At 39.9% G+C, this 21,595-nt stretch overlaps 1 protein-coding gene across 2 annotated transcripts in view; it reads left to right on the top strand.

Annotated features, from left to right (window-relative positions):
* KCNH1 (potassium voltage-gated channel subfamily H member 1) overlaps positions 1-21,595 on the top strand; it is a 185,413-nt gene that overhangs the window by 52,588 nt on the left and 111,230 nt on the right. For both annotated transcript variants that reach the window (XR_011725049.1, XM_071739557.1), the window contains exon 7: positions 1,866-2,295. Coding sequence is in view for 1 of the 2 variants with exons in the window: in XM_071739557.1 (XP_071595658.1) it covers positions 1,866-2,295 (430 nt within the window). In the remaining variant the exon portion in view is untranslated. The remainder of the gene's footprint in view (positions 1-1,865; positions 2,296-21,595) is intronic.

Here is a 21,595-nt window from a genome sequence, read left to right as displayed (position 1 = left end):
ACTGAAGCTCAGGCCATTACTGGAGACTTATTCAAACGTAAAACATTTTGCCAGGACCAGGCATTGGTCCTGAGTGTGTTGTAGTGTCAGAAATCAGATATTTAGAATGTAGAGACCATGCCTGCTCAGGAATATCCAAGTGGAGATGACTTGTGTGTCCAGTTCTAAGATACGATAATGCTGGTTTAGCTTTTTGTGGTTTTCCCTTTGCTTTTCCTTTCCATACTGAGTGTTCAGAAGTAGCTGCTTTCCCTCCCCTGGAAATGAAGGCTTTATGTCTTCTTCTGTGTGATATTCTATGATCTGACATCAAGGTTTTCTCTGTTGTTTACAAAACAAATCCAGACGTAGAACGAATGGGAAACTGAAATCAACTTTTACTTTGTGAAGGAATTTTTTCATCAGTGACTTGAAAAGTTTGATGTTGACAATAATGAAAAGCATAGATGACTTGGTCTCTTCTAGATCTCTGCAAGTATCTGGTTTAAAGCAAGATTGTTTTTTTTTCTTTTTGTCCTTCCTTTTTACTTCCCTGCCCCTGGTTGTGTTAATCTTTTCCAAACACTTAATAAAAATTGATAGTGTGTTTCCAGGTAACAAATTACATCTGTCTCTGTAAATGAGTCAATGTAATAATGACAAATTCGTGAAATAAAGGGAAAATACATTGCTGAAGTCCTGGAGAACATGAGTCAATATGCTTTATGTAATTATTTAATAAAACATCTCTTCTAGTGCATTGAACCAGCCTAAGATACTGAAGCAGTTGTATTTATGGAGGAATAAACAAACTTCCAGTAAAAGCTGGTGACCAGAAGTGTACAAACATGAATTTCCAGAAATAGTCATTAAATCAGTCTGCCTAAATTTTGATCAGACTTATGTATTAAACACTCTTGATAACAGGGAGTAGGAAAAAAAAAAAGGGGTTTTATGAAAGACTGTTCACATCTTCTAGTGGCTTTGTTTTTGGTTTTTTTTTTTTTTTTTTTAGTTAACTACATGTGCATTGAGTTGCATATCTAAAAGTTAACAATACAAAATCCTACATGGTGGCTGGATTCTGTTTTATGTGAGCTGCATTAGCATCAGCACAGAAATACTACATTGATAACGAAGCTGTCATAAAAAGAATATGATGTGGGGATTATACAGTGAGATATTTGAAATAGTCAGGCTTTGTGGAGTCCATGTGAGAACTGTCAAGAGGACTGATTATCAGTGCCTGAATTCTTACAGGAAAGCAAAGTTGTAGGAAATACACTGTTACACTGAAAAATTACAGCATTTTTTTGCCTTCCTTATTTATCTTCCTGGTACGTCTGAGGTGAATGCTGCAAATTGTGTTACATCTGAAACATGAGGTGAAGCGTTGCCCAGGATCATAAGGAGGTCAGAAATAGCCATTAAAGGTACATTACTCCAGGTACTGGAGTGAATTCAATAGGGGTTCCATTATGTTCCTCTCAGCTTTAGGTTTGTAGAGTTCAGTGGTCAATGACTTTCATGTTTATTTTCAGTCAACCTAAAGTACCATCAGAATGTGCAGGGACTGTCTGCTTGTACAACTGATAAACAGCCTGTCATTTGAAGGCCTTACCAACACGTTTGTAGACCTGTTCAAATAATCAGAAAGGCAGGTTCAGATAGCAACTCATAAAATGTTGGTGGATGATGCCAGAGTGCATATATTCATCCCTGCAAAGGGTCACCAGCCTTTTCATGTTTCACAGCCTCTCAGGTGTTATCTGCTGATGTTATGTGTAACTTGTGATGGATCACCATGTGCCTTTGGAAGCAGTGCAGTTACGGATATTTCTGCTTTAATACTGAATTCTAATGGTCACTGTGCTTTATCCTTCTAGGGCATCAGTAGCCTCTTCAGTTCACTCAAAGTGGTGAGGCTACTTCGGCTGGGTCGTGTAGCTCGGAAGTTGGACCACTACATTGAATATGGAGCAGCAGTCTTGGTCCTGCTGGTGTGTGTGTTTGGGCTGGCAGCACACTGGTTGGCCTGCATTTGGTACAGCATAGGAGACTACGAAGTTATCGATGAGGATACAAACACGATCCGACCTGAGAGCTGGCTCTATCAGCTGGGGGTGTCGATAGGAACACCTTACCGCTTTAATGCATCAGGCTTTGGAAAATGGGAAGGTGGACCAAGCAAAGATTCAGTCTACATCTCCTCCTTGTATTTTACTATGACCAGCCTCACCAGTGTTGGATTTGGGAACATCGCTCCGACTACAGATGGGGAGAAGATTTTTGCTGTTGCTATGATGATGATTGGCTGTAAGTATTATAGATTCTCTCTCTCAGTGCCAAATAGCTGTGTATCATGAATAGAGATACCATAAGAACATCTGGAAATATGTCAAATATTATGCAGCTTAAAATATTTTTTGGTGGCAATATAGTTATTGCACTTCTTAGTTTCAAAATCGCAAGCGGAAGCATTGCTGTGACTAGCAAAAATTCAACCATTTTGGAAGCGATATTCTGTCAATAATCTTTCAATATTCTTTTGTAAGTAAACCATAAAATGTGTAAAGCCTGAAGTTTTAAAAATCAATACACCTGAGTGGGCACACAGAATCTTTGTGCCTTCACTTGGTATGTGGAAAAGTCTTTGTATTTCTGAGAGCTGTCCATGGATTGGACAACGGGGCTGGTGAGTGGGAGGCAGTCCAAGAGCATCTCTTAAGGGAGACAGTACAGTAGCTCTCTAGAGGCCACAAAATCCATATGTGGGCTGAGTCAGATCCTAAAGCAATCAGGATAATTCTGTCCTTGGGCACCTCTGGCTCACATTTTCATGTTGCAAGAGATTTGTATTTTTCAAGCAGTCCAGCTTTTGGCCATGTCTTCAGTGCAGGATCTGTACTCAAAGTGCCTTGCAAACTACTTGGAGATAAGAACCGTATGATGACCACCATTAAACTAAGCCATGCTTTTTCTCAGTAAGAGTGGAGTTTGAGCCAAAATTGGGGAAAACCCCCACAAGCTAATTTGTCCATGGAGGAGCATATCATTATATAGAGAAAGAGAGAAACTTCTGTACAGTAATACTGCGTTTAGAAGAGAAAAAAGGCAGTCCTTGCTATGAAGGAAATTTAAACTAGAAGATACATGTAACTTGGTACCACAGTGCCTGTTATGACAGAAACATGAACCTTTGATTCTGTTTTGTCATTCTACAGAAACACTGAACTCAAGTACTGAGATTACATGTGCAGTGCTGAGTAGGCTGAAGTTTAGTGAGAAGTATATAGCGACAAGAATTCTTGATCATATAGGAAATGGGATATTTAGCTATAAAAATTGATAATTTTGTTCTTGTAACTTTTCCCACCCTGAAGAGTCCTGTCATCCTAATAGAACACCTGTGTAGCAGAAGGGAAATTGATACAAAACTTGGAGAAAATTATGCCATTTCGTCATGAGAGGATGCATTGGTCAACAGAGCAGTGTAGTACAAAACAGGCTTCCAAATGTATTTCCTGATGAAAGACCTGTTTAATAGGAAATATTCTGACCTTGTTGTTATTTGGGTTATGCTCACAATACAAGCTAGACAGGAATAGCTAATACTATTCAGTATTATTAGTAGTACTATGAATACTGAATGAACATAACCTTCATAAAATCAAGAACATGCATAGGAATTGTATTCTCCAAACTCTTCAGAAGAAGATGTGGTGGAAAGAAACTGAATTTTTGCAAGAATTTTGACAGATACCTGCTCTGAATTCTAAAATGAACTTTAATCTCAACAAGTAATAAAAATAATGTTCTGGCAATTTAAAATCTCATTAATGCAATTGCATTTGAGACAAACAATTTTGTTTGCATTTGGACTTCTGGAACCTTACATTTCTGTCTCTGTCTGTATACCTGAGCACCTTTATCCTCTGAACTACTTGAAACCATTAGGTCTATTTGTGGTACGTATTTGTGGGAATGGCAGCTAAGTAACCCAATGTTTCAGTTTGCCTCACTGGTTTAATAGGGTCTTGATGCTGAAGTTTTGACCTGTGATCATTTTTCAGGATGGGAGGAAGAAAACTGATTTGTTTCATTTGTAGCTGTTTAGAGCTTAATTGTAGACATTATTCCACAGTAACATTTTATGTTAAAATAACACTATTTGTCTGTAGAATCAAGCTCCTAAACATTGCTATGAGCTTGAGCTAAGGCTGCTTTATAATAATTTCTTCTGATCTATTAGGAATAGATGGCAGATGCATGGGAGACTGATGTGGGATGAGAAAAGAAGTTTCTTGGCTAAGGCTTTTGTACTACACTCAGAAAAATTCGTGTTTTCCTTGGACAAATGATAGGTTTGTTTTGAGCTACTCACTTATATCACAGTTAGTGGCTATGTGTTCTAGTTATGATCCTTGTTTTGCAGATGTCAGATCACACAGATTTGTGCATGAGTTAGACAGGTGCTGTGGATGTCCAAAGAATCAGAAATAAAGAATTTCAAATGAGTTCTGCTATTGTATTACTGCCCACTAATAAAAGCAAAGGGTATATGTTTTCTCATTTATACTTTACAATCAATGCTGCATTTATTTTAGCACCTATCTAGTTATGGATTCTCAAAAGCTACTGCTGTAGCACAGCAGCACAGGGAATGCCATTTTCTTTCCATGATGGATGCAGAGAGAGACAAATTGTTTGACTGTCTGAAACTCCAACTGAAGACAGGTGGGATATTCAAAGTCCAACCTCAAACTTAACACTCCGTTAACTTCTTCCCTGCTAGAGAATAAGTCTTTAAGTACTAGGTGAATTTATTTTGATTTTGAATTGGCTAGGTATTCTTAGCAAAAATACATACCTGCATATTTAAATAGACCAGTGATATAAGTAGTCATTTTACAACCTTTTCTGTATAAAATGGAATCACTGTGATTTTTTTCTTTGAGGATGTTACCATTTTTTTTTGGTTGAGCAAAACAGTATATTAACAAGAATGGTTTGGAGATTCCAAATCTGCCATTATATAATCATCAAAAAAACCCAGCATTTGTCTATTTGGGGGTCAAGGGTATAACAACCAGCATTAATATTTCAAAGTAATTACAGAAAAAAATTACTTTGAATAGGCTTGAAATTTTTAATAGAAGAATATTTTTTCCCTTGAGCCAATGAACCTCCTGTGAATAAATAGTAAAACTTCCATTAGCCTGATGGGGACAGATTTAAATTAGTGGAAAGAAGATGGTAACATTTCTTGTGTGTGCATTTTGTCCTCTGCTCTTTAGAATAGCAATAAATGCTGTGTCAGAAGATCAGTGGTTTGTTCAACAGTGCTCTGGCCGTGGAGCCCACAGTCACAATTTTATTAGCAAGATCACCTCTGAAATGCTGATCTTCTCTTTATTTGTAAAAGAAACTGGATTTTCTTGAAAGGGAGATGTTCAGCACAGATGAACATGGGCTGGATGTGTAGCTCCCCTGCAGGAAGTCAGGGTGCGGGTCCCTTTTCAGTGCAGGGTGAGCTCTTGTCTCCCACTGGTGGCTGACTGAGAAACTACAACAGTGGCTTCCTTGCTCTGTCCTGGGTCCAGTACAGAGTCATAGCACTCACTGCCTTTGCCCCTTGCCTCTGATTTTTGGTTTCAGTGGTCTTGACTTCAGTTTGCTCCATGAGTTTTGCATCCACGGTTTGGTAGGGGCACTCAAGAGCTGCTTCTTTAGAGTGCAAATGTTGACATTAAGTGGAGGGAAAGGAAAAAATTAGTTTTAGAAGTGAGAACTGTTCTCACTCAGTGAACTTAAAATTACGTATTTGCATATATATGTACATAAAACTACAGAATGGTTTGGGTGGGAAGGAACCTTTAAAAGTCACTTACTCCAACCCTCCTGCAGTGAGGAGAGAGGTCTTCTACTAGATCAGGTTGTCCAGAGCTCCATCCAACCTGACCTTGAATGTTTCCAGGGACAGAGTATCTTCAACTGCTCTAGACAACCTATGCCAGTGTTTCACCACCCTCATTGCAAAAAAGTTCTTACTTATATCTAGCCTAAATCTACCCTCTTTCGGTTTAAAACCATTACCCCTTCTCCTGTTGCAACAGAACCTGCTAAAAAGTCTTTCTCCATCTTTCTTATAGGCCCTCTTTAAGTTGTGAAAGACTGACGTAAGTTCTTCCCAGAGTCCTTCTCTTCTCCAGGTTGACAAACCCATCTCTCTCAGTTTGTCTTCATAGTAGAGGTGCTCCAGCCCTCTGATCACCTTCCTGGCCCTCCTCTGGACTCATTCCAACAGCTCCATGTCCTTCCTGTGCTGGGAACTGCCAAACTGGACACAGCACTCCAGGTGGGGTCTCATAACAGTGCAGTAGAGTGGGAGATTCACCTCCCTCAACCTGCTGACCCCTCTTCTTTTGATACATGCATAAGATATGTCTGTAGATACAGAGAGAGAGAGCACACAAATATTACAATGTTTAAAAGAAGAAAAGGAGGGTGTGTTTTTTTCTTCATGTTTGATAGTCCAGAGTTATTTTTAATGGAATTGATTTGATTTTTCAAAATTCTTTTATCTCTGGGGAAAGCTGGTCATGGTATGTGCTGCCCTGAGGAGCACTGCCAGGTGGCACAGTTTTGTAGGCTTTCTGGTCCTTGTTTCTTGAAAACTCAGTTTTTGGTTTTGTTGTAATTTACTTGATTTACTGGTTGAGTGTCATCTATAGTTTCTGGGGAGGAAATTTGTGAAGAGCAACAATACTTTTTTTCCTTGGTCTTGGAGTGTTGTCTGTTTAGCTGCTCTGTTTCAAGAGAGGGGTCACTGTGTAAACAGGTGCTTTTAGGATGTGTATTTCTGTCTTCTCCACTGGCAAACTGATGTAAAGGCTTGTAGTACAGTCAGCACAAGACTATGGTGAGACCCAAAGACACTGTTGGTCTCAGAAGTGCTCCGAATATTGCACACATTTGCAAGTGTAAGCAGTTTATAACTTGTGTCCTTCAGCATGAGTTCAGTATGCTTATGCACAGTGATGGAATTAATGCTTTTGTCCTGGTTTGGGTCAGGATACTGCTAATTTTCTCTCTTGTCATTTTGCTTTCAGCGAAGTCTCTTGTAAGTAGCTGCACTTGCTGAAATTAAGAGCAAGTTTCTCAGTCAGTGGCTGCTTCTAGGACTGATAACACTCGATGTTTATAGTTATTGCTAGAGACTGGTGTGCAGAACCAAGGCCACTGCTCAGTTCTGAGGAACATCTTATGCTTCAGAAAGAGAAAGGGAGTAAAGAGGTCACACCTGTAACCCTCCTTTAGGGAGGAACAGACAAGACAAATGACCAAAATTGACCAGAGTGTTCTATCCCGTACACATTGTACTCAGTATAAATTTGAGGGATCATGAGGGTCAAATCCCTTCTTCCTTCCTTCAGCCTCTCACCTTCGTCCTTCTTCACCCTCTCTTTGCTTTGGCATCCTGGGAGGATTCCATCCATTCCTCTGCCTGTGGTCCTGATCCATGCCAGCCTGCTCTGTGTGTTCCTGCCTCCAGTTCCCAACTGCTGCTGACTCCAGGAGTCCAGCCTGGATTTCCCAGGGCTGCCCTGCAGCCTCAGTGCTGACGTGAGCATTACTGGGGGAAAGAGGGAAAGAATGAGGTATCGTTTTTTCTGTATATTTGTATATATTTAATAATTTTTCCTTTTTATCATTACTATTCCATTAAAGCTGTGCAGTTTAGTTCCCAACCCATAAACCTCTGCTTTATTCTTTATTTTTCTTTATCGGGGAGAGGAGGAGGATTGGTAGAGAGCATCTGTCATTCGGTTAATTGCCAGCCCAGCGTTGAACCCTGACAACTTTGTAATTATGTTCCATCTTCTGTAAGACAAAATTTGGGTTTCTCTGCTACTCAGCCACTGATATATCCCATTCTGCTTACTCCCTCTGTAAGGCTGATTCTGTGGCAGAAGTACATTTGTTACATTAATTCTTTGTAGACCTATTGACTACTAGAAATAGGTTTTTTCTATAGTGACAGACATCTGTTTAAAGAGGTAGGCAAGACAACTTCCGTTTTCCTTTTTATTGAGTCTTCTATTAGGGTAAATAATTAATCCAGATAACTTTTAATTTAAAATTTAGGTATATGTTAGTGAAGGTATCCTGGGCCAGTGGGAAATTTGGGTGAGCTGAGTGCAAATATTGGCTTAGTGAAAAAATTAAGGTGTATGAACTTGCAGGAAGAAGGTCGGGTAAGGCATGTTCATAGACACTGGGAAATGATGATTGAGGTGAATCAGCTGTGTTTGGGTATTGATCCTGTGAGGCTGCTGAAATGGTTGGTTTTAGCCTTTGGGCAAAGCATAAGAAAGCTTGGCTTGGTCTCAGCTGCCCTGGTCTCTGCTTTGGGGCCAGTTTCTGCAGGGAGGTGTTTTTGTGCTCTCAAATGCAATGACTGCAGGTACTGTCCTACTGACCTTATTGTGGCTGCAGTCTAGAGGGAAAAAAATGTTTTACTGTTTGTTATTTTGACATTGAAAGGTGCAACCCCCAATTAGATTTGTGAGAGATTGTGGCATACTCATTGTGTAGCCCTGGCGATGTGTGGTCCTTCGGTCACTTCTACTGAGGGGGCACTTGGGTAAGTGAAAAATGATCTTGATTCCTGACCCCAAATAGTGCACATCTGTTTGGGAAGAAAAAATTATTTTCAACTGGAGATGAAATATCCAGTGGCTGTTCTTAAGGATTTCTGTTCTGTGGTGACTTGATGCTTCTGGTAAGATATGCAATTCATATTACTGTGTGGCTGTTTTTTCCTGAACATATGGTAAATTATAATTTTGTAAAGCAAGCTGTCTTCACATCTGTCAATGAACTGACCTGCATGGTTTTGCCTCACTTTACTTGATATTAAGTGTATGTGTATATATAGAGAGAAATATGAGTGTTACTACTGGAAGTAAAAGCAATTAGCTCCTCAGCCTTCTTTTTAAATGCATCAAAACATATTTGCTTATCCCTTTTCACAGATGGCCACTCAATTACTAATTAATAGGGAGTATGTCTACAGACAGATCCTTCAGAGAGGCTGATGTTACATAAAACCAGGTTTAAAACCACTGTCTGGGTCTGTAGAAAGACATATTTTCCATTTTTAATACCTGGGTTAAAGAGAAAAAAAGCTACTTCAATTTTTAGTTTCTTCCCTGTGGAGACACATGCCTCCAAGTAATAGTTTTTTGTATTTTGTTCAGTGACTCTGTCAGATTGGGTTGCATATTGTTTATTTTTCCTAAGGAATAGCAGAGACCTGAGGACTTCACAGTTGTTGTATCTGGGCGTTGTGTCAGCAATTTCCTTCCTGTGCAGGTGGAGTAGGGGTGAGCAGGTCTAAAAATGCTTTGCATTTTCCACTTTTAACATGTGATCATACTGATGGGTGCTTGTCTATCTGGATTTTGAGCAACTGACCAAAATCTATAATTTTGGGAGCCTTTTGTTATTGTTCTCAGCTGCACTGAAAGATCCCAAGCTTTTGGTGTCTGTTCACTCTCAATTCTTGTTAGGTAGAAACTTCCTGGAACTGTAGAGCTTGACTTATCCAAAATATGAAGTTCACTGAAAAAAAAGGCACATGCTTGAATGCTAAACTAAATCAAAAGGTCCCCTGTGAACGCTATAATTAGGCCAAATAGAGAGATCATGGAACACAAACAGAAGTAGGAGTTAAAAGGTCAGGCTCAAGGACATACATGCTCACCTACTGTAATAAATTTTCAACCACTGAGTTCATTATTCAAAACAGACCAGAGACCAAAGCCACCCATCTTCACTGATCTTGTGCAAACCAAGCATAAGGCAGTCCTGCAGCACTTCAGCTGTAGCTTTGATTAAGGTAGACAGAGATCCCAAGAGCATGGAGTAGCTGTCTCAGCTTTGTTCTGCTTTGTCTGTGAATAGCTTCTTTCTTATTAGGCATAAAAACAGGAATGAGGATAACATTAAGTAAATTTGAAAACATAATTAGGTAGTTTTATTTACAGCACTTTTGCTGAAAAGAACAGAAAGCTGTCCTAATAATGTGCCTGTCTCTGAACTAAAAGAAAATCTTGTTGGCTGGTATCATACCACGTAGGTCGGTGTTGCTCCTTCGCAACCTCCCAGCGTGCTCCAATCGCCCCCCATCAGGGCTGGATGTGCTCAGGGGCTTTTGTATACAACAATAGCCAAGAACTGATGAAAACTAGACAGTTATTATCAAAATACGTGAACAAAATACAGATTCATTGCAGCATCATGTTTGATGATGTTCCAGAGGCATGATTTTCCCCTCGTAATGCAGTTCACCAGCTTTTAGAGCAAATGGAAGTGGGCCATGCTGTGTTAAGTACTTGCCAAACATCTATCTTGTAGGATTATAAGAGGAGCATGTGCATCCTTAGTACTCTTTTAGGGGATGAGGGGCAGGGGCATGTTGAAGTTGGTTTTGCTGGAGGTTGGTGGCCTGAAATCAAGGACCAGCAATGTGCCATGCACTGGCTGGGATTGCTGAGAGTATCATTCAGGGCACAAAGGCCTATGAGACTTCACACCTAAAGCAACTTCTTCTGTGTCCATGGTTATTGCATGATGTGTTGTGTTTATCTGGGGATATGCTGGGAAAGAAAAAAGAAGCCTTGCTTTGCAGAAGTGGTTTGTTGGATACCTTCTTTTTGTCACTAACCCTGGCAAGGTGACAAAAATCTCCTAGATGCCACAGACTTCTCACTAACCACTGAGGTTGTGGTTGGCATGCTATCCAAATGACTGATAATTTTCCATTGCTTTTCATTCTCATTTGTCTAAGCCACCAGCAATGCTACTCAGGCTAGTAACTCATAATCAGAAGGACTGAATTATTATGTTTTTTTTTTTCTTTTTAATAAGTAGGAACAGTTCTTACAGACCTATTCTTCCCACCTCTCTTCTGTGCTTTATTATTTCTTATTTGAAGCTAGTCATTGTATTTGAAGAGCTGGTGTGTTATTGCTATAATTGTTAAGCAACAGTTTGGGATTTCTAAATGTTATTTTGCTTTCTTCATTAGAATAAACCACCAGGAGTGTCAGAGATGTGTTTCTCAGCTACACCAAGTTTCAGCAAAGAAAATCCAGAGAGAGTTTCTGTGAAGGTCAGAAGGGTTTGGCAACTAGGGCAAGATTTGGTCTGGTTATCTCTAAATATGAAAAGTAAAGAGTAAAGAATAAGTGAAAAAAAAAAAAAAAAAAAAAAGGAGTGAAAACCAAACCTCAAAAAACCAGCAACAAAAACCACCTGCCAAAACCACAAGGTCATTGTGATTAAAAAGAAAAAAAAAGCATACATAACATTGTTTTAGGCATTTTGACTACATGAATAGTCCCATAGACAGCTGAGGAATGCAGTTTCAGTGAAGCACACCGGTGTCTCTCATCAGTAAGCATGGGACTGCTTCTGATCATGGTGGCATTTTCAGACCCACCAATGAGCCTGAGTGTCTGTCCTGCAGAGTTACATCATTGATATTCAGTACAGACAGGGTGTGCTGGAGAGATGCTGTCAGTGCTGACAGACTTCACAGCACAGCAAGCTTCAAACCCTGAAGTGTAGCTCTTAAACGTTGCCTCCTCCTTGGGTAAGGACATCAAGGGCCTGCAGATTTATTAAGGGTCGCTTCTACTAAAACACAAAACACTGGTGTCAAAGCCAGCATAAGAAGACAGACTTCAGGTGACATATATGTAAATGGTGAACTTCTACCAAATAATTATCATCTCCAGGCTAAAATGGACTGGAAGGTTTTTTCAGGTTCTCACCACCCATGCTAATAATGCTGTAATAAATCTGTTTGTGTTAATGACCACAGCTAAATGAGGAGTGGCCCATTCATATGGGGTTAGTCATTTACCAGGACATAGATCAAAGCAATATTTATATAAGAAAATGGTGTTTGTCAGTATATTATTATTATGGTACTACTTTGTGTCCTGGCATGGTTTGGGAAAAGCTTAACTATGTGAGAGTGTATTTTTTTTATTATGCAAAAGCAAGTAAGAAATATTCTTGTTATTAAAGGTTTATATGACCAGATAAAAACTGGATTAAATTATTTCTACTAAGTTTCCTGTAAAATGCAATTTGCAAATGACAAGGGCAAATGGTCCATGTATGTTTGATTGTGACGAAAAAAGAAGATAAAATTTACAGAGCTATATCACATATGTTCAAATATCACAATTGTCTCATGATGTGTCATCTTGCCTTAATGACCTCTAGAATTTCAGGCTGTACTTCAGTCCAATGGATCTAGGGAATAGCCCTAGCTCAGAATATACTAGAACTTAATTGCTAGAGTAGTCCCAGTAAATATTAATCCAAATCACTGTCAGTATCACACAAATTCAATCAGGATAATTTTTGAAGTGAGATTTTTTGTGATTTTTTTTTTTTTTAAATTCTCAAGGTTCTTACAGTCTGTTGTTTCCTGCAGAGCTTAGTCCTATTCTCCAAGACACTGGATAACTTTTGAAAGGATTGTAAATGCAAAAAATAGAAAAAATAGTTCTGTTTGACGGGAGGGAAGATGAAAGCTGTAAAGTGTTAGTGGTATGGGTTTTTTCAGCATGTGAGGAAGAACTCACACTACAGTAATGTTTTAGATAATTGCCTTTTTCTCTTTGCAGTGTTTTTCTAAATTTTTGCCTTGAATTATTTAACAGTAACGAGGAGGATAAGGGCAATAAATGGGTATCCTGGCTCCGGGTGTCTCTCTTTTTCACCTGATGCCTTTCATATTACCTGCTTATTAGTGCAGAACTGTGCTTTTTTTAGGCCATTTTAAACATGTCTTCCTACAAGTAGATTTAAAACACTGAAATATTCTGGCTCTTTCAAACTTTCATCAACGTGTGCAACCAACTTGTTTTGACTTGTGAAGCAATATCATTGATTCAAGCTAGTGTGTGAGAGGGAAGTACCTGATGCATCCAGAACATGACTGAGAGGGCAGAGGAGTGTAAAAGGCAGAAAGAATATTTCAGGCAGATGAACCAGGTGATAATATACGAGATGAGTTGTTCCCTATGAAAAAACTTCAAGAACCTGCAAGAGGCATAGTGTTGTGATATGCAGGACAGCAAACCTGGGGTTTCAGGTTATCATTTTATTCTTAAATTACTAAGGCACACAAGTGTAATCTAGACGAGCATGGCTCGTCTTGTCCAAATTTTATTTTGAATTCCCACCTGTGAAATCAGCTGAATACGTATAGCCCAGAAAAAGTGTGGCAGATTTTTCCCTTCTTTGCAGTCTCGGGAGGCCTTTCCTTAAGCAGCAACTCTGGTTTGGTAGAAATCCTGAGAATTTTATTTTACATGAGAATAAACTGTATTTCAAAGTCCATTTTTGTCTAAGAAAAATTGAAATAGGTACACGTGGGGAAAACCAACCAAAATAGCTCATTCACTCATATGACACATTGTCCCACTTGTCATCTAATATCTGGAATATGACAGAAGATCTGAAGCATCTTCTAAGCACCTTTCATTTCTGTATCAGCTTAAAAAATTATATAGTTATTTTAGTATCTAATAGTATCTATTTGCTACTGGACTCTAACAGGTTTGTTGTAGGTTACGCAAGGCTGTAATGAATGAGTGGTTTATGGAGTATGATATGTCTCTAACCACTCAGATGAACTATCTCATGACATTTTGAGGATGCATAAGAACTAGCTGTACTTGTAATATCAGTGAGTTTTAAAGCTTTTCAGTTTATAAAAATGTTAAGTAATGTTCTAGAGGATGTAGATGCTGCTGTAGGCCATAGGAAGTTTATTCCTTGGAGATGAGCACTCTGAAACAGTCTAGATCTGAACTTGAGTTGCTGTCTGAAGTGCCTGTGGTAAAGGGTGAAGTAGCTGAGGTGTTAAGGCCTGACCATTCTTTCTTACTTCAACATGGCTTGGGAACACATTTTTTCAGCTGTGGCTGTACCAGGTGGTGTGGAAGCAAATTCTTCTGGTCAGATAACAGGCAAACCTTGCTCTCCACTGTCACCCTCTCAAAAGCAAAATGGGGTGTTTGATAAGTGCAGGTGAGTGGGGTAATTCAGGGTCATGGTTCAGTAGTTCTTGAATGTCAATGGAGCGATCTGAAGGATTTTCACTATAAAATTAGAGAGAGCCGGAGATTGGTAACATCTTCCAAGTGGTCAAAGGTAAAATGAAGGCAGAAAATCAGACTTAAGATAGAGAATTAATTTCTGTCTTTGAAATTGAACTTGAATGAGGTTGGTTTTTTTGTGAGTTATTTTCTGGTAAAATTAAGATTTACAACAAAAGCAAGGAAAACAATGTCAATTGTTTTTATCATCCTGGTCTATGAAGACTTCAAATAGTCTCAGAGTTTCTAGGCATTTCATTAAGTGAATTTCAAAAAACATAACCTTATTACAATTGTGTAACTTATTGACAGTTTGTGCTTTTAAATATGTAATAGGTAAAAGATGAAGCAGCATGGTTGCTCCAGTTTTGTACCAACCCTATCTTGATTTTCTTTTTTCAAAATCTTCCACCGCTTTCACACTCAGAGGACAAATGAGTGGAATTTTACCTCCTAATGGTCAAATCTACTGTGGCACTTTGTGTGTGTGGTCCTGGACAGAGTTCATCCTTTTGCGTCAAGCAGAGGTTTGGCAATGATTTTGTGTTGTTAGAAATAACCCAGTATCCACTGAGTTCATAGAAGTTCACCTTAAATCTAATGTGGCCATTCTCTTATTTCCAGTTCTCTTTCCTGTAATGGACCACCAGTTCCGTCTTCCGACTTTTCTCTCACTTCATTATATAAACCTTTTTTCTGGGCTTGTGACTGCTCTGAGTTTTGCCATCCCCACTAGTGGCTTCATCCTGGGTTTTGGTTATTTTTTTTTTGTTCAATGAGAGAATTTCATAATAAACAAGGAGCTGGAAAAGATACTCAACTTGCATTGTTTGGCTCCTTTGCTTTTAGAGAGGGATGTTATTATAAGTTGTAATTCCTTGAACTTTTTATTCCTTAAACATTTCTAGGACTTTAAGCTTCTCATCTAGTGTAGTACATTTAAATGCAGAGGAAAGTGAAAGGAAGGTGATTTCCTGTATTGCAAAAATGCAGATAGGCTTTGATTTCTTGATTTTGTTTTGAATATTTTTTTGTTCTACTTATTCTTTTTTTCATAAAAGCCTCTTTTCACAGGGCTGGGAAAATTATAAAATCAATTTGATCAGGAACTTAGTGTGCCAAAACTAAAATTTCCAGAAGTAGCTTTGTCATGCTCCTTGCAAATAAGTTGGCTGCAGGTTAATAATGAGGTGCTATGTTGCTACAGAGTGTGGGAGGGGACAACGAGCATTTTTCTGGAAAGGAGTCTTATTTCACATAAAGTGAACAACCTCCTGTGAAAATCATAGAGGAATTACCCAACAGGCAAATTACTTTGAGCAAACCATTGTGTCACGTAGGTGTCACACTGACTGTGAGCAGCTTAAAGAAGACCTAGCTATGTGCCACCTTTGGCCTATTATGCTGTCTTGATCTGCTCCTGCAGAGGAAATAATGTCTAATACTGGTTTGAATCCTTTGTGCATACAGTAAGTGACAGGAAGCTGTGCAAGAATCTGTCTGGAAGGGGCGTTGGGATCCAGTTGCTTGTTCCCTGCAGAGTGACAGAGGGGAGCTGAGTCCTGTACCCAGCTAAAGTGCTAACCTGTGGTGTTACCTTCCACTACCTGTTTTCCCTTCTTTCTCCTTCTTATCTATTTAGACTTTGGGCAGGGAGGTGAGGAGGGACCTGCCTCTTAAAAGAGCATCAGTCTTAACTTCAGCTTGAAGTTCTGCTAAAATGCCAATGGATGTTATTAGAGATATCCACTACAGTGGTCTATCCACTGAGCAGTACCCCTAAGTTCTTGGCTGGCTCCTCAATCACCCAGCTCCAGGCAGAGCTCCCTGTTATCCTTCACCTGTCTCAAATAAAGGGCAAGTCCCCTCCCTCACTCTCTGAGCATGCCCTTCCTGAAAAGCCTGTGTGCATCCATCGCAGGGCTTTGGTTATGTGAGCCATCCCACAATGTCTCCATGATCCATCCCAGTGAGGTCACCTCCCTGTAACTGGATAGAGTCTCTCAAGCTCTTCCTGTTAGTTCCCCATGCTTCCTGCATTGGTACAGGTGTTTTCAAGAGGAACCTGAGCAAGCTGAGTCCCCAGTATTGAGTCCCCAGGCTGGAAATGGCACTGAAATATGCTGTCTGACTGGGGAGCTTTTTGGAAAAAACAGGGAAAAGGAGGAAGCAGGTGAGTATGAATTTTTTTTTCCTTACTAGTATAAGAGAAGGCAACACACTCCTTGTGAAAACTACAATGGATGTATCTGTTAAAGCTTCTCCACTTGTGTTTAGAAGTACAGGAACAGCAGTACTTGGGAGACAGAGATCTGTGTGACACTGCCAGGCATCTTCTTGAATATGACTTGAAGCTGCCAAGTGGATGGATGCTCCTGTCTTATAGTGATGGCATCAGAAGGCTGTCCTTCCAGGGCAGTGCAGCTGACCATCTGCTTTTTGGGCTCCTGCTGGTCTGTTAGTAAGTGCACTGACAGGTGTGAGATGGAAGGAGGAAGCTACCGAGTCTCCCTTGCTGCTTTTGGTTTCATGCTGAGGGTGTGTGGGTAGACAAAAGGGAGAGCAGGCTGTGAGCAACAGAAGTAGAACCTGAAGTTGAAACTAAGGTTTCTTTTCCCTTTTCAAACTCTTAAACTTCCTTTTTTTTTATTGCTTCCCAAAATAAATAGAATATTACACAGTGAACTCTTAAGATGGTTGTTTCTCCATATTGGTCCAGCAGATGAGCAATATTTCTCTTCTTCAGTTTTTGCAACTGAAAGAGAATTATTCGAAGTGTGATGTTTTGAAGCAGATGAAGGGTGCAAAAGAGAGTTAAGATACTTATTTATGTGAGGAAGAGTGCATGCTGGGGCATGAGGTATTTATGGCCCGCCAACTGCTGATTTTTATCAGGCTTGATTATTATACAAAGTATATGTGATAATGATTATGCCAATATAAAAGATAACTCCCTTCATGAAGGTGTGTTTCAGATCCAGAATGGAGTTCTCTTTTACTCAGATGCAGACTTCAGTAATGCAGCAGACCACTGTTTTATGGGCCCACTGGATTGTATCATTGGGCAGGCAGACAGAAGAAAACGCATTGAGGCATCATCAGTTTGGGTTGAAATGGAAAATACAATGCAGCAAGCAACTATAACAGAAAGGTATGAATGGTTCAGTATGTGGGATACTGGTTTGATTGCAAGGGTCCACAGGACAGTGAAATGGGCTGTTCAGTGGTCCAGTGGCCAATGAAATACTGGTTTAGGTAAGACATTCAGAGAAGCAGGGAAGGCAAGAGAACCTGAAGGCAACCACACTTCTCATGCTGCTTGCCTTCAGTTGGGAAGGACCACAGCCTGCTGTGAAACTTGGGGGAATAGCTGTGGTAGAACTGGTTCAGGAACAGAAAAAACTGTCTAGCCGTGCACACTCTGCACAGACATGTGTAAATCAGTGTAGATGACATAAATACTGTCCTTGTAGTAGTAATGTGTTTTCCTTCCTACAGCAGTTCTGTAAGCCACATGATGGCTGTGCTCTCTCTTCAGCTGAGATTTAATATGAGATAGTATCAGAAACAGAGCAGTGGGGAAGGAGTCTGGGAAAGCATTTGGGGATTGCAGATGAATGAGAAATGCTGTTTCCTGTAAGCTTTTTGTGTTGGTTATTGCCAGATATCCCACACAATATGCAAACATAGTGTGCTAACCTGGTAGGCCTTGGGAAGGGTTGGGGCCAGGGTCTATAGGCTTTAAGTGAACATCGGGGGTAGCTGAAGAGTTTGATTAATTTTGGGTAATGGGCAATGAAAAAGACAGAATTCCCAGGAGAAGTCAGTATGGGTGGAGAAAAAAGAAACTTATTTGAGACTTGTAGGTTTGTGCATGTATGTGTGCTACTAGCATTGCTTTCCTCCTGTAATTACCGTCTCCAACCTTATACTGCCAGGGAGTACTGCTTTATCCTAAGAGGAAAATATCTCCTTTTGTACCATTTTCTACACAGTGATGCATAAAATGGTTGACACGCAGTAATGTTTGCTGGAGGCTGAGTAACCAAATTCCCCACTGGTTGCTAACAGGAAAGTTTTGTCCTTCAATCCCTACACAGTAGTACTTATGTTTTAACAGCTTTGAAGGACCTTGCCATTAGTGGCTGGTTGCCTGGTGGACCAGATGCATTCCTGTAAAGCAAGGCTACTTTTCCAAATGACCTGCTGTTTGAAATGCCCATTAATTGCAGATAATTTTAAATGCTACAGGATTGCTTGCTTCTCACAGTTCATCAGGTTGTAGAGTCATCTAAAGTGAAAAAAGAGCATTTGCTATAATTATAGCTGAAAAACAGTAGGTTTCCTCCAGAGTCTCTGCTGAGCCCATGTCCAGGGTGGGTGGGTAAAGCAAGCTGCTCTGCTGTGCCCCATTTCTTCTGTTTGATCAGGTTCTCTAGGAGAGAAAGGGCAGCTTAAAAATGTGCCAGCTGAAGGAACTAATCAACACACAGCCCACAAAACCTGTTTACTCTAAGGATCAGATTTTCCTTTTGCATGGATTTCTCCTTCAGTGACTCCAGAGGTGATCCTCAAGTGTTCTGAGAGGAGTTTCAAAGATTCTGGCTCCACGGGAGCTGCCATTGTTTCAAGAGCTTTTGTAGTAAAGGGAGACAAAACACCTTTCATTGAGAGGCTGGATTTCTTCTGAGGTTGACTCAGAATGTCTACTTGGAAAAGCACTTACTTTTTATCATATAACATTGTTGGGGCAGAATTAAAAATTGTGAGTTTTGAATATTCAAAGACAAAATTGCTGGTTGAGAGAATTGCATACTATTTTTTCTGATGCCACATCATGCTTCTAGGCAAGTTCTTTTGACCACTATTTCAATAGGTGCTTGATAATTTGTGTTTTAATTTCTGATTTTCCCTGCTTGGTGCATGGCAAACATGACTTCATGGTGCCAAGCCTCTGACGCATAATTGAGCTTTGAGTACCTGGCACCTCTAAAAGCAAACCTGGCCTTAAGAATTATAACTATCTGTATTTATGCTGGTGACCCCATAGAAAACTGACTTTAGACAACAGGAGATGAGCCAGGCCTAAGAGTATACAATTTTTCAAGTTAATAATGTATATACATGAATGTCAATGGCACCTAAGCAGGATATTTAATGGAGAAAATCTAGGTGGGACTGTGATACTTAAAATGTGAATAAAAAACATTAATATAGAAGCCTGGTAGCACAGGCTAATTCTGCCAGCATATCCCCCCCTAATTATTTGTGGCAAAAAAAATTGCACTTTCAGTTCTGATATTAATTTTTCTAGTCCTGTCAGAAAGGAGCTGCAGCAGCTTACAGATATGCAGTTTTTCTAGTGAGGGAGATGACTGCACCTTTCCAGTACCACCTGGTAAGCTTAGAGCTGATACCTGTGCAACACCAAAACTGAACTGTGCTTCTGTATTCCTCCTGCCATCCCTGTGCTGTTTCTGTGTTGTATCCTTGTGTAGTGCATAGACTGGGTATGCTGTAATTCAGTCCATGGACTTTAAAAATAACAATCAGACAAGAAAACAGTGCATAAAAACTATGATCTTCAATTCAAAACAGCTTGATTGGACCAGTGTCTTCCCATTAGAAAGGAAAAAAAAACCTCAACCCCAAAACAAAGAGCTTTTTTACTGATGTCTTTGTGCCTTCCACAGGCTGATGATGTGTTTTATGTTATTGCTTTTGTTCTGAGCCCTTCCTACCATTTCTGATTTTAGTGCTATTATCTGTCTGCTGCTATCATGATAGTATTAGAAACAAAATGTAGCAACATCTATAATTAGGGTTGTCTACACATTTTCTTTCAATTTTCCATTTGACTCACGTTCTTAACTTTCCGAATCTTTCAATTTCCAAATGGAGACAATCAAGGTCAGCCATTTCTGAGAGCAAGAGTGTTGTTCATCCATTTAACAAAGTAAGATTTTAGTCTTCAGAGCAGGTATACAAGAAAGCAGGGATGGAGTTTGAAATCCATCAACAAGAGATCCTTGTAGAGAATTCTTCAGGAAAATAAAATTTAAAAAAGCAAACAACAACATTTAAAAAAAAAACCAAGGATACCAGCAATGCAGGGACCATTAACAGTGACCCACTGGAAAAAATGGCCTTGGACACACAAGATTATGCAGTTACTGAGCTATCCATTTAAATAGATTAATGTCAGTGGAAGTGCTGGATTTACACAAAAGTTATACGTATTGCCTTCTCTGGATGAATCACAAGAGAATGAATCATGGAAGTCGCAGGGAGATACCTCACTTAAGTGTGACTCAGGAAAAGATGGGCACGTTTAGCTCCTGAAAGCCACTGCTCTGAGAGCAAACCAAGATGTACAGGCACCTTTTAGATGCCAGTGCCTGCAGCCCAGCCTGGAGGGCTGAGCACCTCTGTGTGCTGTGGGGAAGCATCCCCTGGAAGCAGGAGCATGGGCTGGGCACTGCATCTGCTGGAGAGGGGGTGCTGCCAGAGCCAAGGGCATGTGCCAAACTCATGCATATGGGAAAAAGCAGCAAGTGAGGGACAGACTGAACTTTTAGATACTGGGCAGTATGTCCCTATCTCTGGTACCTGTGTCTTGCCTTTGTAAGCTTGCCTCTTTCTGCAGTCAATTCAGTGCTAGACCTCACCCAAGCTCTTGCTACACACAGGTGTTTGTCAGTCAAATATGACTTGTTGGTGTGTTTTGCATTGTTTAAAGTTGGAGTTTTTGGCATTATTTTGTTTTTTGAGATTCTCCTGCTGTGTCTTCTCTTGGGGGATAAATTCCATTCTGCTGTGTTCCTCTCAGCCCACTGTGATACCAGAGAGTGCTGTGTGTGTGTGCTTCATTTCAGGCACTGCTTTTTAGGTATGTGGGACTGGCAATTTGTGAGTTAATAGGTCATGTCTGCATGCTGCAATTAACCTAATTATGGGTTTGCTTACATTAATGTAATCTCTTGTCATGGACAGCAGCTGTTTAATCATTTGCCTTCAGGCTCCCCCTCAGGTGGGGTCATTCTGAAACCTGCTGGTTTGGGTTGGCAGACTTGAGCAGTGAGTGTGTGATACCAACCCAAGTGTCTTGGCACCAACACTGTGCCAACATTTTCCCCTTGATCGTAAACTTTCTCCTACTAAAACCCTATTGTGAATCTTCAAATGTCACTGATCAACTTCTTTAATGCTGTTCTTGGGAAGCTTTTGAAAGTGTGGTTCTTCTCCATGGTGGTGGGAGAGAGCCTTTTGCACCACTTTACACCAATTTGACTTTTAGAGCATATATGCAATTAGTATTATATTTGTAGATGCTATGCTGGATGCACAGGCACTTAGAGAAAAACTAGGTCTTGCTTTGCTGCACGCATATACAGCATTAGTATATATATGTATTTGTTTAGTTGTTT

This window comes from Heliangelus exortis, chromosome 3 (genome assembly GCF_036169615.1).
Source record: "Heliangelus exortis chromosome 3, bHelExo1.hap1, whole genome shotgun sequence".
Lineage (NCBI taxonomy): Eukaryota > Metazoa > Chordata > Aves > Apodiformes > Trochilidae > Heliangelus > Heliangelus exortis.
The sequence above is the reverse complement of the archived record's forward strand: the minus strand, read 5'-3'. Positions and strand labels throughout refer to the sequence as shown.